We start from the raw sequence: 18,464 nt of genomic DNA on the forward strand, positions 1-18,464 counted from the left end.
TACATGATGATGGCGTCCTCTTGGGTAAAATATTCCGGAGGTAAAATAGTCCCCCATTCGGATCTCCGGGCGGGGACTACTCAAGAGGATGTCGTTATCAGGAGAAAGAAAACTGGCGTTCTACGGATCGGAGCGTGGAATGTCAGATCCCTTAATCGGGCTGGTAGGTTAGAAAATTTAAAAAGGGAAATGGATATGTTGAAGTTAGATATAGTGGGAATTAGTGAATTTCGGTGGCAGGAGGAACAAGACTTCTGGTCAGGTGACTACAGGGTTATAAACACAAAATCAAATAGGGGTAATGCAGGAGTAGGTTTAATAATGAATAGGAAAATAGGAATGCGGGTAAGCTACTACAAACAGCATAGTGAACGCATTATTGTGGCCAAGATAGATACGAAGCCCACGCCTACTACAGTAGTACAAGTTTATATGCCAACTAGCTCTGCAGATGACGAAGAAATTGAAGAAATGTATGATGAAATAAAAGAAATTATTCAGATTGTGAAGGGAGACGAAAATTTAATAGTCATGGGTGACTGGAATTCGAGTGTAGGAAAAGGGAGAGAAGGAAACATAGTAGGTGAATATGGATTGCGGGACAGAAATGAAAGAGGAAGCCGCCTGGTCGAATTTTGCACAGAGCACAACATAATCATAACTAACACTTGGTTTAAGAATCATGAAAGAAGGTTGTATACATGGAAGAACCCTGGCGATACTAAAAGGTATCAGATAGATTATATAATGGTAAGACAAAGATTTAGGAACCAGGTTTTAAATTGTAAGACATTTCCAGGGGTAGATGTGGACTCTGACCACAATCTATTGGTTATGACCTGTAGATTAAAACTGAAGAAACTGCAAAAAGGTGGGAATTTAAGGATATGGGACCTGGATAAACTAAAAGAACCAGAAGTTGTACAGAGATTCAGGGAGAGCATAAGGGAGCAATTGACAGGAATGGGGGAAATAAATACAGTAGAAGAAGAATGGGTAGCTTTGAGGGATGAAGTAGTGAAGGCAGCAGAGGATCAAGTAGGTAAAAAGACGAGGGCTAGTAGAAATCCTTGGGTAACAGAAGAAATATTGAATTTAATTGATGAAAGGAGAAAATATAAAAATGCAGTAAATGAAGCAGGCAAAAAGGAATACAAACGTCTCAAAAATGAGATCGACAGGAAGTGCAAAATGGCTAAGCAGGGATGGCTAGAGGACAAATGTAAGGATGTAGAGGCCTATCTCACTAGGGGTAAGATAGATACCGCCTACAGGAAAATTAAAGAGACCTTTGGAGATAAGAGAACGACTTGTATGAATATCAAGACCTCAGATGGAAACCCAGTTCTAAGCAAAGAAGGGAAAGCAGAAAGGTGGAAGGAGTATATAGAGGGTCTATACAAGGGCGATGTACTTGAGGACAATATTATGGAAATGGAAGAGGATGTAGATGAAGATGAAATGGGAGATATGATACTGCGTGAAGAGTTTGACAGAGCACTGAAAGACCTGAGTCGAAACAAGGCCCCCGGAGTAGACAATATTCCATTGGAACTACTGACGGCCGTGGGGGAGCCAGTCCTGACAAAACTCTACCATCTGGTGAGCAAGATGTATGAAACAGGCGAAATACCCTCAGACTTCAAGAAGAATATAATAATTCCAATCCCAAAGAAAGCAGGTGTTGACAGATGTGAAAATTACCGAACTATCAGTTTAATAAGTCACAGCTGCAAAATACTAACACGAATTCTTTACAGACGAATGGAAAAACTAGTAGAAGCCAACCTCGGGGAAGATCAGTTTGGATTCCGTAGAAACACTGGAACACGTGAGGCAATACTGACCTTACGACTTATCTTAGAAGAAAGATTAAGGAAAGGCAAACCTACGTTTCTAGCATTTGTAGACTTAGAGAAAGCTTTTGACAATGTTGACTGGAATACTCTCTTTAAAATTCTAAAGGTGGCAGGGGTAAAATACAGGGAGCGAAAGGCTATTTACAATTTGTACAGAAACCAGATGGCAGTTATAAGAGTCGAGGGACATGAAAGGGAAGCAGTGGTTGGGAAGGGAGTAAGACAGGGTTGTAGCCTCTCCCCGATGTTGTTCAATCTGTATATTGAGCAAGCAGTAAAGGAAACAAAAGAAAAATTCGGAGTAGGTATTAAAATTCATGGAGAAGAAATAAAAACTTTGAGGTTTGCCGATGACATTGTAATTCTGTCAGAGACAGCAAAGGACTTGGAAGAGCAGTTGAATGGAATGGACAGTGTCTTGAAAGGAGGATATAAGATGAACATCAACAAAAGCAAAACAAGGATAATGGAATGTAGTCTAATTAAGTCGGGTGATGCTGAGGGAATTAGATTAGGAAATGAGGCACTTAAAGTAGTAAAGGAGTTTTGCTATTTGGGGAGCAAAATAACTGATGATGGTCGAAGTAGAGAGGATATAAAATGTAGGCTGGCAATGGCAAGGAAAGCGTTTCTGAAGAAGAGAAATTTGTTAACATCCAGTATAGATTTAAGTGTCAGGAAGTCATTTCTGAAAGTATTCGTATGGAGTGTAGCCATGTATGGAAGTGAAACATGGACGGTAAATAGTTTGGACAAGAAGAGAATAGAAGCTTTCGAAATGTGGTGCTACAGAAGAATGCTGAAGATTAGATGGGTAGATCACATAACTAATGAGGAAGTATTGAATAGGATTGGGGAGAAGAGAAGTTTGTGGCACAACTTGACTCGAAGAAGAGATCGGTTGGTAGGACATGTTTTGAGGCATCAAGGGATCACAAATTTAGCATTGGAGGGCAGCGTGGAGGGTAAAAATCGTAGAGGGAGACCAAGAGATGAATACACTAAGCAGATTCAGAAGGATGTAGGTTGCAGTAGGTACTGGGAGATGAAAAAGCTTGCACAGGATAGAGTAGCATGGAGAGCTGCATCAAACCAGTCTCAGGACTGAAGACCACAACAACAACAACATATCTAAGAAAATATAACATTGGTTATTAAAGTTACTTTCGTTGATATTTCCCTTTGAATAGCGCACAGGATAGAAACTGACACAGGGCACTCTGAGCTGTGTGTATCAGCAGTTATCAATAACGCACACACCAGTAATTATGGAAAGCAAATTTGCACCAAACTAATATTAATAATAGCTACACTCACGATCATTACTTAAATCAGTACCGAAATGTTACTGCATGAAGTGCAGAAGTAAATTTGGACACGAGTAGCTTCAGTCTTAACTGACATGGAAAAAAGAAACACAAATATATATAAATAATATCGTAAATACACTGCTTATACTCCTCTACACATAGCAGTTTTCCTTAGCAGCAGTAATAGTCCAATTACCTTTCTAAAATGTGGAGAATATGATGGGGACCCATAAACTAGTGTAGTGTCACTAGTCAAGCCCTATGATTATTTCAGTACAAAAGGCTAATTGAAACAAAGCTAATTCTTCACTTCATATCGAGTAGTTTATAATTCACTTAGCAACACACAAAAAAAGAAATCAACATTGAGCTTAATTAACTTCGGAAAAGGAATCATTCATCATAGAAACCAAACCCACATTGCTTTCAAAATGAGTTTAGCTTAATGGCCTTACTTATCACCTGTGAAGCAGGTATTTTGGACAATAACATTTACACAATCTGCCACTACATTCCTGCAAAACTATACTTTACAGTAAACAAAGAGTACTTCAGCAAAATCCTATCTAACTTCAATTTTGTGGTTTTTAACTTTAACTTTTACTACTCCTTTTACATTTGACAAAAAAATCACTTTGAAACACTTTACTGCAATAATCGTTCATTGTAAACAGGATACTCACTTAGGTGAAGACACTGCATTGGTTTATGATCAGGATAGAAAATATGGTTCCAGATACAAATTTATAACATTTGGATTATTATTAAAACCACACACACAAAGTAACTGGTCCTCGCATGTACGTAAAGCTGCTTGTATGAAGTTAGCAAAGCAGTGGCGAAATTTTGGTGGCAAGTGACGTGGTGGCTAACTGTACTCACGGCTCTTGATGTTCGAATGCTCTATAAAATCTCTTCTTGGAGTCGGATTTTCAACATATTAGAGCCATTTATTCTTACCGAGAATACCAAATAATAGCCAGATCCACATGAGAGGCAAAATTCCTTTGTACAGCAGGTTCCGATCGCCTCTCTTGGCACAGTCAAAGTGTACGTGCTATAACCAGACACATACTGAATACCGTTCACACTAAGGAGCCGCCCAGTTCGGCTGCCAAAGCCACCTTTTACATCGCGCCATGCCACTTCCGTTGCGGAGGGACTTCCCTATGTCTTTTATATATTACAAACACAAGTGCCCTAAGCATGAACCAGCTTTCAAAAAACATTGTATTTTTTATAAACATACACTTCTCATAATAATTTATAATTTTAACAAATCATTTTTCTTGTTTCATATATACATTACAAAACTCTAAAATTTTGTTTCACAAATCAATGGCTTTAAATGACAAAGAATACACACACCATTACTGCAGATACACAGTTACATAATATAAACCTACTTCTAATCAGTATAAGTGTTACAAGTCATTCGAAACCCCTGTACGAATGTCCTCAGTATTGGAAAATCTCTGTCCCCCGAGAAACTCTTTCATCTTGTTAAAAAATGTGTTACAAGACCAGGATCTCTCGATCAGGATCATTCACATCTGTGGGCCCGTGGTCAAATTGTTGGTACGATTTACACCACTGGATGCGACACTGCGTTTGGGCCACATATAGCTAGAATTTAAAGTTGAATCTATGTGCATTTTAGACGTGTTATTTGTTTCCACGCCATTTCAGTCACACACTACGATGTAACTATTATTCCTATGAAGAATAACGTTGAACTATGTGCAGCCTCCCTCTGTCAATATCGTGCCTGACAATAGAGTTTTGCATCTGCTTAGAAAATCTGTATTTTATAAGAACCTGCTTTCTGTAATATCTTAGTTCATTACATTACTATTCGTTTTAAGATCACCGCTTTACGGCACCCGGTATACTAAATATTAAACTGGCAAGCAATATTGAAATTCCCAGCTCTAGAAGTGTTAATTTCAGCTACGTGAAAGGAAAAGTTTGCAGAATTGAAGCAGAGTTAATTAACCTTCTGGATCAGATACAAACTGTTTATTTAAGAAGTTCAGTGGGGTACTTCACTTTCTTGTGTTCGATTGCGTCGCATGACATTATGAAGCCTATGAAGTACTCTTAGCAAACCAAAAGAAATTAGTTACGTTACGGTATTACTATTTGTCACCGCTGTATAATGGAAACACAGCTATAAGGATGGTTTCTAATAAATTTCTTCCTCAGACAAAGATTGCAGTCTTACTGTTCTACTGTTCTACATGGAATCACTCAATCTTCATACAATTCAGCCTTATGTAGTATTTCCCTAACTGTCATACTGTTCTGCAGCAGTGGCACAGCTATAATCTCAAGAACAAATAGAATTTTCTGTAGCCCAGTATCATAATAAATGTTCAAAAAGGTGTGTTCCTCCCCTAATTAAATGTAAGGACTGTTTGCCGACACACGTTTCGAACCGTTACTACAGAGACTGTAGTGAGGATTCTGCCACTTTTATCGTCCAAATAATAAAGATCGTTGTATATTCTTTGTGCCGCGCATGAGTTCAAAAGTGTGGCATAAGCTGTTGCGTACTGCTTCTGCAGTACCAACTGTTATCAAGACTCTATGCTCGTTCCACGTGAATCACTAGATCACATTGCAAATTGGCTATGCGTTTACAATAAAAATAAAAATGCAGACAATTTGTAGTATGAAACATCATGGAATTGCTATTTATTATTATTATTATTATTTCCTGTTCTGAAAATGCTGCGGGATATTTGAAAGGGGGGATGACGTTATCTTAGGTCTAGTTAAACAAACTGGGGCACTGAGAAAATATTTGCTTATTGCCATTAACTGATACATTCTTGCAAAGTGCAGCTCAAGATAACTTGAAATATAAAGTAAGATAAAAGGCCTCTCTAAGCACCAAAATGTCTGATCCGAATACAAAGGATGATAATATTACTGCTAGATATCTCTGTTTCGTTCCTTGGCCTACTTGTGAAGGCAGACTGTTTCAGATCTCTCCTCGTTTTAGATATCAGTTATTTTCAGCTGGGATTCAGATAAGGGTTACCCGCTTTGACAATGACTGAGAACGGATTTTCGGCCGTTAATTTTTCGTCCAAACAAAGAAATGTAATATTGGTGATTTACTCGACATGCCGTAAAGCGTATGTGATTCGGCGGATATTTTCTTTAATTTTTTTTTGTTTTTTCATTTTCATTCCTCAGGGCCATGTGACAATGCTCAAGTTCATTTGGAACTTACGGTTTTCTATGCTCGTGGCTAGGGCGAAGTACAGTTTTCAGTTGATGCCAGTTTTCTTCGGAAGGAAGAAATGTGTTAATCACTGTGCCATTCAAATCATAGCGTTATCGCACATCCGCGGAATATCTCGGCGCGCCTCAGAGCCGATTCCCATCGAGCGCCACCGATCCACAGTTTCTGCCAATTTCCTCCGTATTTGCTCTCTGAGAGTCCCACAGCAGGTCCATAATCTGTTTAGATAGAGATTTTCTTCTTTGTTAAGCCAGTTGTCACATTTATGAATACCAACGGTTTACATGAACAAATGAGAATGACTGATATTCTCCACAGCGAAAATTAGCGTTGTCGGCAAATTTCATTACGTAGCCTGTCCTAAAGAGCTCATGAGCCCCCCAAAGCGGATTTCTCTACCTGTCACAGCCAACAATACTGTTCACGTTCGACGATTCCGGTACTGATGGCTCATTCGGCCATTCCTACATTGACTTTTCCACAAAATCAATATCATAGTTTTTACTGTAGACCGCCCAACTCCACAGACTTATCGTCTCGGTTTTCGTTAACACATATCGTCAGGTGATTGGATGGTAGATGGACAAAGGAATTTGCAAGATACCTTCTCTCGATATACAAGAAGAAGATAGCTGTGCGAACATACATAACAGGATCAAATAAAATACATAAGATGTGTATCAAATGTTTTAATGAGGTTGTCTTATCGATATCTGATAGGACACTTTTACGAGATAATCAACAGAATTCATTGTGTTGAGGCGCCACCACATGGCAGCAGTCTTTTATAACACAAGATAGTGTCTTAAAAATACAATGTAAGGAAATTCATATTTTTTACTTTCCGTATTTTTATATACATAAAAATCTATAAATGGATTATATGCCTCGTTTTCCAAATATATATATTAGAAAATTATTACAAAAATATTATTACTGTGCCTTCTATCAGTATGTGATCATTGTTATAAGATGCATAAAGTGATAAGCTGTTAACGTTACAATAGTAAATTCTTGGTACATACAGATTAAAAATGTGAAAATGGTGTTGTGTGAATTTACTAAATGTGAGTGTAGAGTCTCATATAATAATGTCTTTTCAGTGACCCTGTTATGTCTATTGAGCAGCTCGAGGTCTTAAGTAGTGGTCCAATGTATTAAGTCTCTTACGTGAGTGTTACAAACTGACTCGTTATATTTACGTTTCCGACCGAACTCTACTTTTAACTCTCGTATAAGAAACTTTGAATTCTTTACATTGTGTTTCGAAGACATAATATTATGTTACAAAATACTGCTACCAACCAGTGACGCCTCAGTACACGATGTATTCCGTTGATTTCCTAATAACAGTTCCCTATCAGATGTTGTAAGTAGGCTGTTTAGGTTTTTATGTTGGTAACATCACGCAGCGCTGTGTATGAAAATCACTGGCTCTGCTGTGTACAATCTGTGGCTTGTTGTCATTGTTGGAATATTCGCTATTGTAGTGTTGGGCAGTTGGATGTTAACAGCGCGTAGCGTTGCGCAGTTGGAGGTGAGCCGCCAGCAGTGGTGGATGTAGGAAGAGAGATGGCAGAGTTTTGAGAGCGGACGATGTGGACGTTGTGTCCGTCAGAAAAACGAAATTTGTAAGACTGGATGTCATGAACTGATATACCGGGTGATCAAAAAGTCTGTATAAATTTAAAAACTGAATAAATCACAAAATAAAGTAAATAGAGAAGTACAAATTGACATACATGCTTGGAATGACATGGAGTTTTATTAGAACCAGAAAAATACTGAAGTTCAAAAAATTTCCGACAGATGGCGCTTCATCTGATCGGAATAGCAATAATTAGCGTAACGAAGTAAGACAAAGCAAAGATGATGTTCTTTACAGGAAATGCTCAATATGTCCACCATCATTCCTCAAAAATAGATGTAGTCGAGGAATAATGTTGTGAACAGCACTGTAAAGCATGTCCGGAGTTATGGTGAGGCATTGACGTCGGATGTTGTCTTTCAGCATCCCTAGAATGTCGGTCGATCACGATACACTTGCGACTTCAGGTAACCCCAAAGCCAATAATCGCACGGACTGAGGTCTGGGCACTCGGGAGGCCAAGGGTGACGAAAGTGACGGCTGAGCACACGATCATCACCAAACGACGCTCGGAAGAGATCTTTCACACGTCTAGCAATATGGGGCGGAGCGCCATCCTGCATAAACATCGTACGTTCCAGCAGGTTTTTTCAGTCAGGCTGGGAATGATGCGATTCTGTAACATTTCGACGTACCTCTCACCCGTCACGGCAGCAGTTACAAAACCAGAATCACGGATTTCCTCGAAGAAAAAGGGCCCGATAACGGTATATATGGTAAATCCAACCCATATCGTGACTTTCTCGTGGTGCAATGGAGTTTCCACGGCAGTTCTAGGATTTTCGGTAGCCCAAATTCTGCAGTTGTGGGCGTTGACAGACCATTGGAGCGTGAAATGAGCTTCGTCGGTCCACAACACGTCATCTTCCGAATCTTTCGAAACGCCCACACCGAAAATGCCCTCCGCTTCACTAAATCGCCAGTTAACAGTTCATGATGCCGATGGTTTTTGTACGGATAGCATCGGAGGGTACGCCTCAGTGTCAACCAAACAGTAGTGTATGGAATGCTGCTGCGAAGTGCGACTGCACGAGCGCTGACTTCCCCGTGCCTAGACGAACCCGCTACAGTTTCCATTTCTTCTTGAACTATCTCAGCAGCATTATGCCTTGTGCTCGGTCGGCCACTACGGGGTCTATCGTCTAAACAACCCGTGGCCTCGAACTTCGAAATCATTCTCGCCACAGCTGCATTTGTCAACGGACCTTTACCCGTTCACATCCTCTTCCTAAGGTGATAGGATTGTAACGCTGAACTTGCACATTCCCCATTCTGATAATACAGCTTCACTAGAAGCCGTCTTTTCAGGTAACGTCAACATGCTGCGACTGCTTGTGCATCTGATTCTCTCCCTCATTACAGCTCCTTTTATACACGATTGTCATGCGCAGTCACTGATGTTTTTCTGTCCAGCGCCATCTGTCGGACATTTTGTGAACTTTGCTTCTTTCTTGGTTCTACTAAAACCCCATGTCAATCCAAGCATGTGTGTCAATTTTTACCTCTCTATCTACATTATTCCGTGGTTTATTAAGTTTTCAAATTTATACTGACTTTTTCATCACCCAGTATATATATTATGACTTTTGAACACTATTAAGGTAAATACATTGTTTGTTCTCCATCAAAATCTTTCATTTGCTAACTGTGGCTATCAGTAGTTAGTGCCTTCAGTAGTTAGAATCTTTTATTTAGCTGGCAGTATTGGCGCTCGCTGTATTACAGTAGTTCGAGTAACGAAGATTTTTGTGATTAAGTGATTCGTGAAAGGTATAGGTTATTGTTAGTCGGGACCATTCTTTTGTAGGGCCTATTGAAAGTCACACTGCGTTGCGCTAAAAACATTGTCTGTCAGTTTAGTGTTGATCAGATTAAGTAAAGAGAGAAGTGTCCGAGTACGTTCTGTTCTGCTCAGCTGTTTGAAAATCAAATAACGTAAGGGGTTTACCAGCACAGTAATTCATAAATTTTTCTAAGGGGAGGTTTCAATGTCAACAAAGACACAACATGAAAACATTTTGTACTCGTCGTTTCATTTGTAACTGTTGTGCACTGTTCGCACAGGTATTCTCTTATTGTATGACAACATACGGAACTATGGAATGTCGAGCTTGTAATTTATGTTTACTTTAAGTTTGTATGCATTTTATGGTGGTTTTACGTTATAATTTTCCATAGTTGAACTTCTACATATATTGCAGTTGCGTACAATTAATGTAAACAGTCGACGAAATGGTCTGGTCTTGTAAAATTGTTTTTCTATTACAATGACCTGAATGTGGAGGCTTGATTTCGCTGAAACTATTAATCGTTGTGTATTTTTGTACGATCTGAGCAAATAAACGTCTGTAATAAGATCAACAACCATTTGGATTCTGAGATTGCCTCCAATACAGATGACAATGTCAGGTAATCATCATAAATGTACCTCAGTGCTGCCAATCGTCGACAGAAGACTGTCTAATTCGACCGAAATACACTACTGGCCTTTAAAATTGCTACACCATGAAGATGACGTCCTAGAGACGCGAAATTTAACCGACAGGAAGAAGATGCTATGATATGCAAGTGATTAGCTTTTCCGAGCATTCACACAAGGTTGGCGCCGGTGACGACACCTACAACGTGATGACATGAGGAAAGTTTCCAATCGATTTCTCATACACTAACAGCAGTTGACCGGCGTTGCCTGGTGAAACGTTGATGTGATGGCTCGTGTAAGGAGGATAAATATGTACCATCACGTTTCCGACTTTGAAAAACGTTGGATTGTAGCCTATCGCGATTGCGGTTTATCGTATCGCGGCATTGCTGCTCGCGTTGGTCGAGGTCCAATGACTGTTAGCGGAATATGTAATCGGTGGGTTCAGGAGGGTAATACGGAACGCCGTGCTAGATCCCAACAGCCTCGCATCTCTAGCAGTCGAGATGACGGGCATCTCATTCGCATGAATGTAACGGATCGTGCAGCCACGTCTCGAGCCCTGAGTCAACAGATGGGGACGTTTGCAAGACAACAACCATCTGCACGAACAGTTCGACAACGTTTGCAGCAGAATGGACTATCAGCTCGGAGACCATGGCTCCGGTTACCCCTGACTCTGCATCACAGACAGGATGGTGTACTCAACGACGAACCTGGATGCACGAATGGCAAAACGTCATTTTTTCGGATTATTCCAGGTTCTGTTTACAGCATTATGATGGTCGCATCCGTGTTTGGCGACGTCGCAGTGAACACACATTGGAAGCGTGTAATCGTCATCGCCGTACTGGCGTATCACCCGGCTAGATGGTATAGGTGCCATTGTTTACACGTCTCTTGTTCCCATTGACGGCACTTTGAACAGTGGACGTTACATTTCAGTTGTGTTACGACCCGTGGCTCTACCTTTCATTCGATCCCTCCGAAACCCTACATTTCAGAAGGATAAAGCACGACCGTATGTTGCATGTCGTGTGCGGGACTTTCTAGATACAGAATGTGTTCGACTGCTTCCCTGGCCAGCACATTCTCCGGATCTCTTACCAATTGAAAACATCTGGTCAATGGTGGCCGAGCAACTGGCTCGTCACAATACGCCAGTCACTACTGTTGATGAACTGAGGTATCGTGTTGAAGTTGCATGGGGAGCTGTACCTGTACACGCCATCCAAGCTCTGTTTGACTCGATGCCCAGGCGTATCAAGGCCGTTATTACGGCCAGAGGTAGTTGTTCTGGGTACTGATTTCTCAGGATCTATGAACCCAAATGGTGTGAAAAGGTAATCACATGTCAGTTCTAGTATATTGGTCCAATCAATACCCGTCTATCATCTGCATTTCTTCTTGGCATAGGAATTTTAATGGCCAATAGTGTACGATGAAAAATGATGAAACGTGATCAAGACTGTTGTTTTCATAAAATAAGGTACGTTTCCATTGTGCGCAGACGCCCCGACGTGCAAGCCGAACCAGAGCCGGGTCATCGGCGTGGCGAAGAACGAGCGCGCCAACATCTCGTGCGAGGTGGAGGCAAACCCGGCGGACGTGACGTTCCGCTGGACGTTCAACAACTCGGCGGAGAGCTTGGACGTGGCGCCGTCGCGCGTCGCCAGGGCGGGGCCCGTCAGCTACGTCGCCTACACGCCGGCCACGGAGCTCGACTACGGGACGCTGCTCTGCTGGGCCAGCAACCACATCGGCAGCCAGCGCGCGCCCTGCGTCTTCCACATCATCGCCGCCGGTAAGTCCCTGTGTGCCGGCAGCACGTGTCTCAGGCGCCGAGCCGAAACTACCTGCCTGTCTATCTGGTGCACACAAAGGGCTTACTCACGTCACGCACGCGTGACCAAACCATTCGTTAATCCCTGTAACAAGACCTTACGCTACTTAATGTCCGCCCAGGGAGAAGAGGGTGACAGTGAGAGCTAGAGATTGAGAGAGAGAGAGAGAGCGACACAGAGAGAGAGAGGAGAGAGAGAGAGAGAGAGAGAGAGAGAGAGAGAGAGAGAACTCCAAACTACAGTTTGTAACCTCCCCCTCTTTCATCGACCTTAATGACAGTGAAAAATTAAACCGCGTGTACCTAATGGAAATTTGGGAAAAGCAATCGTCACCGAAGTTAATCTATCGGTAAAGAGGGAGGAAGGGTTACATCTAAATGAAAGGAAAAATGCAAATGAAATTTGTGGAAATTAATTTTGAAAAAGAGTAAAGTTAATAAAGATAGTAAATGTGCGGTCGTTACGTTAACAGATATCTGGCGTTAATTAGATATTTGAGATTTGGGGTGAATTACGGTCGCCAGTCCTATGGACAACTACTAAAATAACAGAAAAAGAAAGGTTAATGTACATATAATTAGCACTAAAAGCGTGGCAACTGAAGGTTGACAAGTGTTGTGTGAAAACTGGATGTTTGTCAGAAGTAACAAATTTCGGCTCACTCTGACTTAATTTAGCAAAAGAATTAATAAAACCGGAAAATTTAAAGTTAATTTAGTGACTGAAATTAATAGTACACTTTGTTTCTGAAGCACTACGAAATAAAATAAAATAAGGTTTGTCTTGTGTTACCTCAACAATCATCTCATAAGCAACTTGAATCTACACAATTTAGAATTAAGAGGTTTAACTTTGAATTTGAATTAAATGATTTTGAACAATTAACAATAGTAAAAATTAGTACGTACCAAGCTGAGGCGCAGTCACAGGTAAGTTAAATATGGTACAAAACTCGCATTCTTAATTTGTGCTTGTGTAATCTAAATATAGTTGTGTTTGGCTATTGTAGCCAGCTATGAATACTTTATCTGAACTTTGAAACTAAAGCAGTGAAATGGAATGATATTACTTTAATGCTGGCGTTTGAATTTCAACGACACTCGGGTTCATTTCGGAAAAGGAACGGACCCTGCTTGGTAATGTAATTGGGACAATGAGTAACACCCAAGGTTCATGCTAAGTTGCTGTATTTTAGTGATGCACATGGGACAGTTTGAAAAGCTGACGTCTGCCATACAGTTCTAAAACTTTACGTGCTTTCAGTCTTCCATGTTCGTTGATTCAAGGTTTGAAGTCGTCGATCGAAGAGGTGGCGACAATCACCTACTGTCGGCCATCGCCGTTGCAGAAGCTGGATGTTGGCGCGCCTTCTTCTCGACACGGTCACCAGCCGAAACGGGTTCATGATGTGTGCCAGCTAGTGTTTCCCGTCCGCGACACCGTGCCAGAAACTATCATGGCAAGTCGAGCGCAATTACATCCTGCCAAACCCCGAAAGCGCGGCAACTCGCGGGAGCGTTACACAACACACCTGCTCCACCGCCCTACTCCAGACAGACTCTGCTCTGCCCGTGCTCCACGCGGCAGAGTTAACACTACGAAAGATCCCAAACACTTTGGTTCTCCACACGACCTATCGATGTAATCGTTCGATAGCATAGTTTCCCTAGGCAAGACCCAGCGTAAAAATACAAATAATATTTTCAAAACAAACCAATTGTACATCGATATATATATATATACAAATTGTAAAACATTTACAATATATAAAGAAATGTCATATCTTCAGGTAACAAAATAAGGAAAAAATTTATAGTACAATAGATGGAAATAGGAGGATATGCATTTCCAGTGTTACAAATTTCAAGACCATTATGTGACGTGTCTTACGAGGGACCTTAGGAGTGTTAACTGATTTAATCATAGTACATATTTGATTTGTGAACCGTATAATACCTTCACATAATTTCATTGATAGCAGGAACGCAGGAAGCAAAAAAATATCTTCTGTTGCCAACAAATAGAGAAGGATTCTGAATCAGACTAGGGTCTTGTAGAGAGAGGGTGTCGGCGAGGAACTGTTCTAGGTCCGTTGCTTTTCCTCAGATACAGAGACTTTGAATATCATAGGTACAAACTGAAAGGGCGAGTCGATGACAATAATAGAAACAAATAACATAACATCGGTCCGGAAACTAATGGTTTCTCCTATACATCTTACGACCGAGTGCTTGAACACCTTGTTACTCAGTGTTTTACACAATAGTCCCGTCTCGTTCGTTCTCGTACATCTTATAATAGAGCTACTGACGACTCAAATTGCAGAGATGCACTTTTTGGGCAGACACACTACAACAATTATTGGACATGGCCACCTTTATGTGAAGGCAAACTGCAGCACTTCCTCTCAACGATTTTCGCACGCATTCAAAAATCCCAGGCGTGTTCCGGATGTATCGACAACGTTCTTCAATGCATTCCCGGAGTTCCGCAGGGCTAGGATAGACCAAAGCCTTTAAAAAATTCCATGCGTTTCGTTTTAGGGACATGGGAGGCGATGCTTTTGGCGGGCCACGAATCATATACTCGCTGTGGGAAGGCTATTTACCAGCACTTAGGTATGAGGAGTGGCGATAAAATTATAGGGGGCTGTTTATCACAATGTAATGTACACTGCACTCCACTGAATCGGAATAACAGTTCCTTAGATATTAACAGTGTTGTAACATTGGCATGACTGTAGTTGTACATATGTCGTGTAGGGGAAGCTGTTAGCTCCAGAAATTATTTTATACGATTATTTACTTATTTAATTGTATTATTCTCTCGCCTTTCGTTTGTACCTATAACAGTGAAACATCCTGAACCTCAGTGGACTGTCACTAAACATGACAAATGATTTAAAAATTTGTAATGCGAATGACCTGCAGAAGAACTAAAACTGGTGATTAGTCGGTGCATCTTTTCAGTTGTATACGTTTTTAACCCTCGAAAGTATGAGGGACTCGACTCTCAAAGTAGCTTGAAGCGGATCTATTATATCCCTAACATAAAAAATTACAAAATTTTGTGTTGAAACAGTATTCTCAAATTATCATTTTTTGTGGTACAGAATATTTAAGAAAGTATTTAGAATGGCACTGTGACCCTTATTGCAATAGGTTATAAAATACAGTATCATATATTCATCTTTAGTTTTCCCTAGATAAAAGTACAAACATTCATAACAAATTTTACAGATAATTACACTTTGTGTCTTCAAAAAAAAAAATCATTGCTGATTTCAGCATAGGTGATAAGTTATTCCGTCTAAGAAACGTGGGTATGTGAAGCGTCTCCTTCTTGGTGGTCTTACAGGTTCCTGAATCTTCAGCTATTGGCGAGTAACAAAGAACGTGCCATGCTTTGTAAGATGTTCCTGTGAGTCTCCTTCTTGGTGATATAGCAGTTTCCATAATCTTCAGCTATTGGCGATTATGCAAACAACGTGCCATGGTTTTAAAATTTTCCTTTGAAGGTATGGTTTGTTCATTCTCACTCAATATGAGGACGAAACATTTACTGCATCGTGGATTTTATTTTATTTTCAGATCTGCATTTGTAGCAGTTATTATGTCGCTGCGAAAATAAGTCAGAACGCTAATGTTTGCTACATCCATTTCTTTTATCCATAAGATAGTAGGTTTCTTTGATTGCCCGTTACAAGTCTGTGTGAGGGCCTTCTAGTCAACAAAATGAGCTCCTGGTTTAGTTTCACTGAAAATTAAAATGATTCCTGGATTTATCTTACGTCGTTAATCTACTGCGGCAATGTTCTGCTGAGACTCCAGACATAAGAATTTTTCCTTTTATGGTATATAACCTACAGCTACCAATTTGTCTATGAAACCAAACGAAAAACGTCTGTGGACTTCCAAGCCTTCGATCTTCGTAGAATTTACTTTTATTTTAGTCTCCAAATATTTTGACTAGCAACGGCCTCTGAATGGAATAATTTGTTCATCAATATTAAGTGGTTCATGGTGTGGTTTCCAGGTATCATGTCCTAGTTCATGAACCACGGGCAACGTATGAGTGGCCAAGTAAGTGGTCCTGATAGTCGGGATACCAGTTACTTTGGAATAAGGTTGGGCATCTCGGACATATTCCGAGTCGTGGCCACCTTTGTGCTCAGGCGGCAAAGACTACCAAATCCACCGGTTAGCCCCTCAACCGTTAGGGGTAAAACTCAATGGGACCCGGGGCAAGTAAGGCTAGCAACCTGCTTCCCTGGTACTATAAATCTGATGCTGGCAACAATCAGAGCAAAATGCCTCGGACCTTTGGAGGTGACGGAGTCCCACCTCTAATTGACAAACCAGGGACTCCTAAGATACGACTCGGCAAAAGAATGGTAACGAGATGTGGGGCTATTAATATCAATGGGGGCTACTCTGGGAAGAAGGTAGAGCTGGCAGAGGCTGTAAGTAAGATGGGGTTGGACGTTTTAGCTGTTAGTGACATTCGGGTAAGGGGTAAGACAGAAGAGGATGTGGGAGAATACAACGTCTACCTGTCAGGAGTCAAAGCAGGAATAGCACTATGGGGTGTAGGGCTTTTCATCAGGAAAGAAATGGAACCCAGCGTAGTTGCAATAAGGTATGTAAACGAACGACTGATGTGGACAGGTTTGACAGTGTCTAGCAAGAAAATTAGGATTGTATCAGTATATTCGCATTGTGAAGGGACAGATCAAGATATGATGGATAGTTTTTATGACACACTCAGTGATGTAGTTGTTAGAGTAAAGGACAAGGACAGTGTTCTGCCCATGGATGATTTAAATGCCGGGACTGGAAATCGAACAGAAGAGTATGAAAAGGTTATGGGTAAATTTGGAGAGGATATGGAGGCCAACAGGAACGGGAAACAACTCTTGGATTTCTGTGCCAGTATGGGCTTAGTAATCACAAACGCCTTTTTTAAACATAAGAACATTCACCGGTATACTTGGGAAGGCAGGGGAACCAGATCTGTCATTGATTACATAATAACAGATCAGGAATTCAGGAAGGCTGTGAGGGACACACGGGTATTCAGGGGATTCTTTGATGACACTGATCACTATTTAATCTGCAGTGAAATTGGTATTGTGAGGCCGAAAGTGCAGGAGGATAAAAGTGGAGAAACTTGAGGATAAGGAAATCAGACACAAGTACATAACAGTGATCTCAGAAAGGTACCGGTTAGTTGAATGTAGTCAATTGCAGTCACTGGAAAAGGAATGGACAAGGTACAGGGACACAGTACTAGAAGTGGCCAAAGAATGTCTTGGAACAGTAGTGTGTAAAGGTAGGACGAAGCAAACAGCTTGGTGGAATGACACAGTCAAGGCAGCCTGTAAGAGGAATAAAGAAGGCATACCAAAAATGGCTACTCAGGTAGACAGAGAAAATTATGTTGAAGAAAGAAACAAAGCCAAACAGCTAATTACAGCATCCTTGGGAAGACTTTGGAAACAGGTTGGAGACCTTGGGCCAAGCTGCTGGAAATCCATTCTGGAGTGTAATTAGCAATCTTCGAAAGGGAGGTAAGAAGGAAATGACAAGTATTTTGGATAGGTTAGGATAACTGCTGGTGAATGCTGTTGATGCCTTGGGCAGATGGAGGGAATATTTTGAAGAGCTGCTCAATGTAGGTTAAAATACGATCAGTAATGTTTCAGATTTCGATGTAGAATTGTACAGGAATGATGATGGAAATAGGATCACATTTGAGGAAGTGGAGAAAATGGTCAATAGATTGCAGTGCAATAAAGCGGCTGAGGTGGATGAAATTAAGTCGGAACTCATCCAATACAGTGGAATGTCAGGTCTTAAATGGCTACACAGGATAATTGAAATGGCGTGAGAGTCGGGACAGGTTCCATCAGACTGGACGAAAGCACTAATCACACCAATCTTTAAACATGGAAACAGAAAAGATTGAAACAACTACAGAGGTATCTCTTTGATCAGCGTTGTGGGTAAAATCTTCTCAGGTATTGTTGAAAGTGCGAGTATTAGTTGAGGACAAATTGGATGAAAATCAGTGTGGGTTTAGGCCTCTTAGAGGTTGTCAGGACCAGATCTTCAGCTTACGGCAAATAA

The 18,464-nt window shown here is 40.8% G+C and overlaps 1 protein-coding gene across 1 annotated transcript in view; it reads left to right on the top strand.

Annotated features, from left to right (window-relative positions):
* The window catches only part of LOC124613770 (hemicentin-2-like), a 653,652-nt gene that overhangs the window by 610,625 nt on the left and 24,563 nt on the right, over positions 1 to 18,464 (top strand). Inside the window, exon 10 of the mRNA XM_047142487.1 lies at positions 12,003 to 12,296. Coding sequence (XP_046998443.1) covers positions 12,003 to 12,296 — 294 coding nt within the window. The remainder of the gene's footprint in view (positions 1 to 12,002; positions 12,297 to 18,464) is intronic.

This window comes from Schistocerca americana, chromosome 4, assembly GCF_021461395.2.
Source record: "Schistocerca americana isolate TAMUIC-IGC-003095 chromosome 4, iqSchAmer2.1, whole genome shotgun sequence".
Lineage (NCBI taxonomy): Eukaryota > Metazoa > Arthropoda > Insecta > Orthoptera > Acrididae > Schistocerca > Schistocerca americana.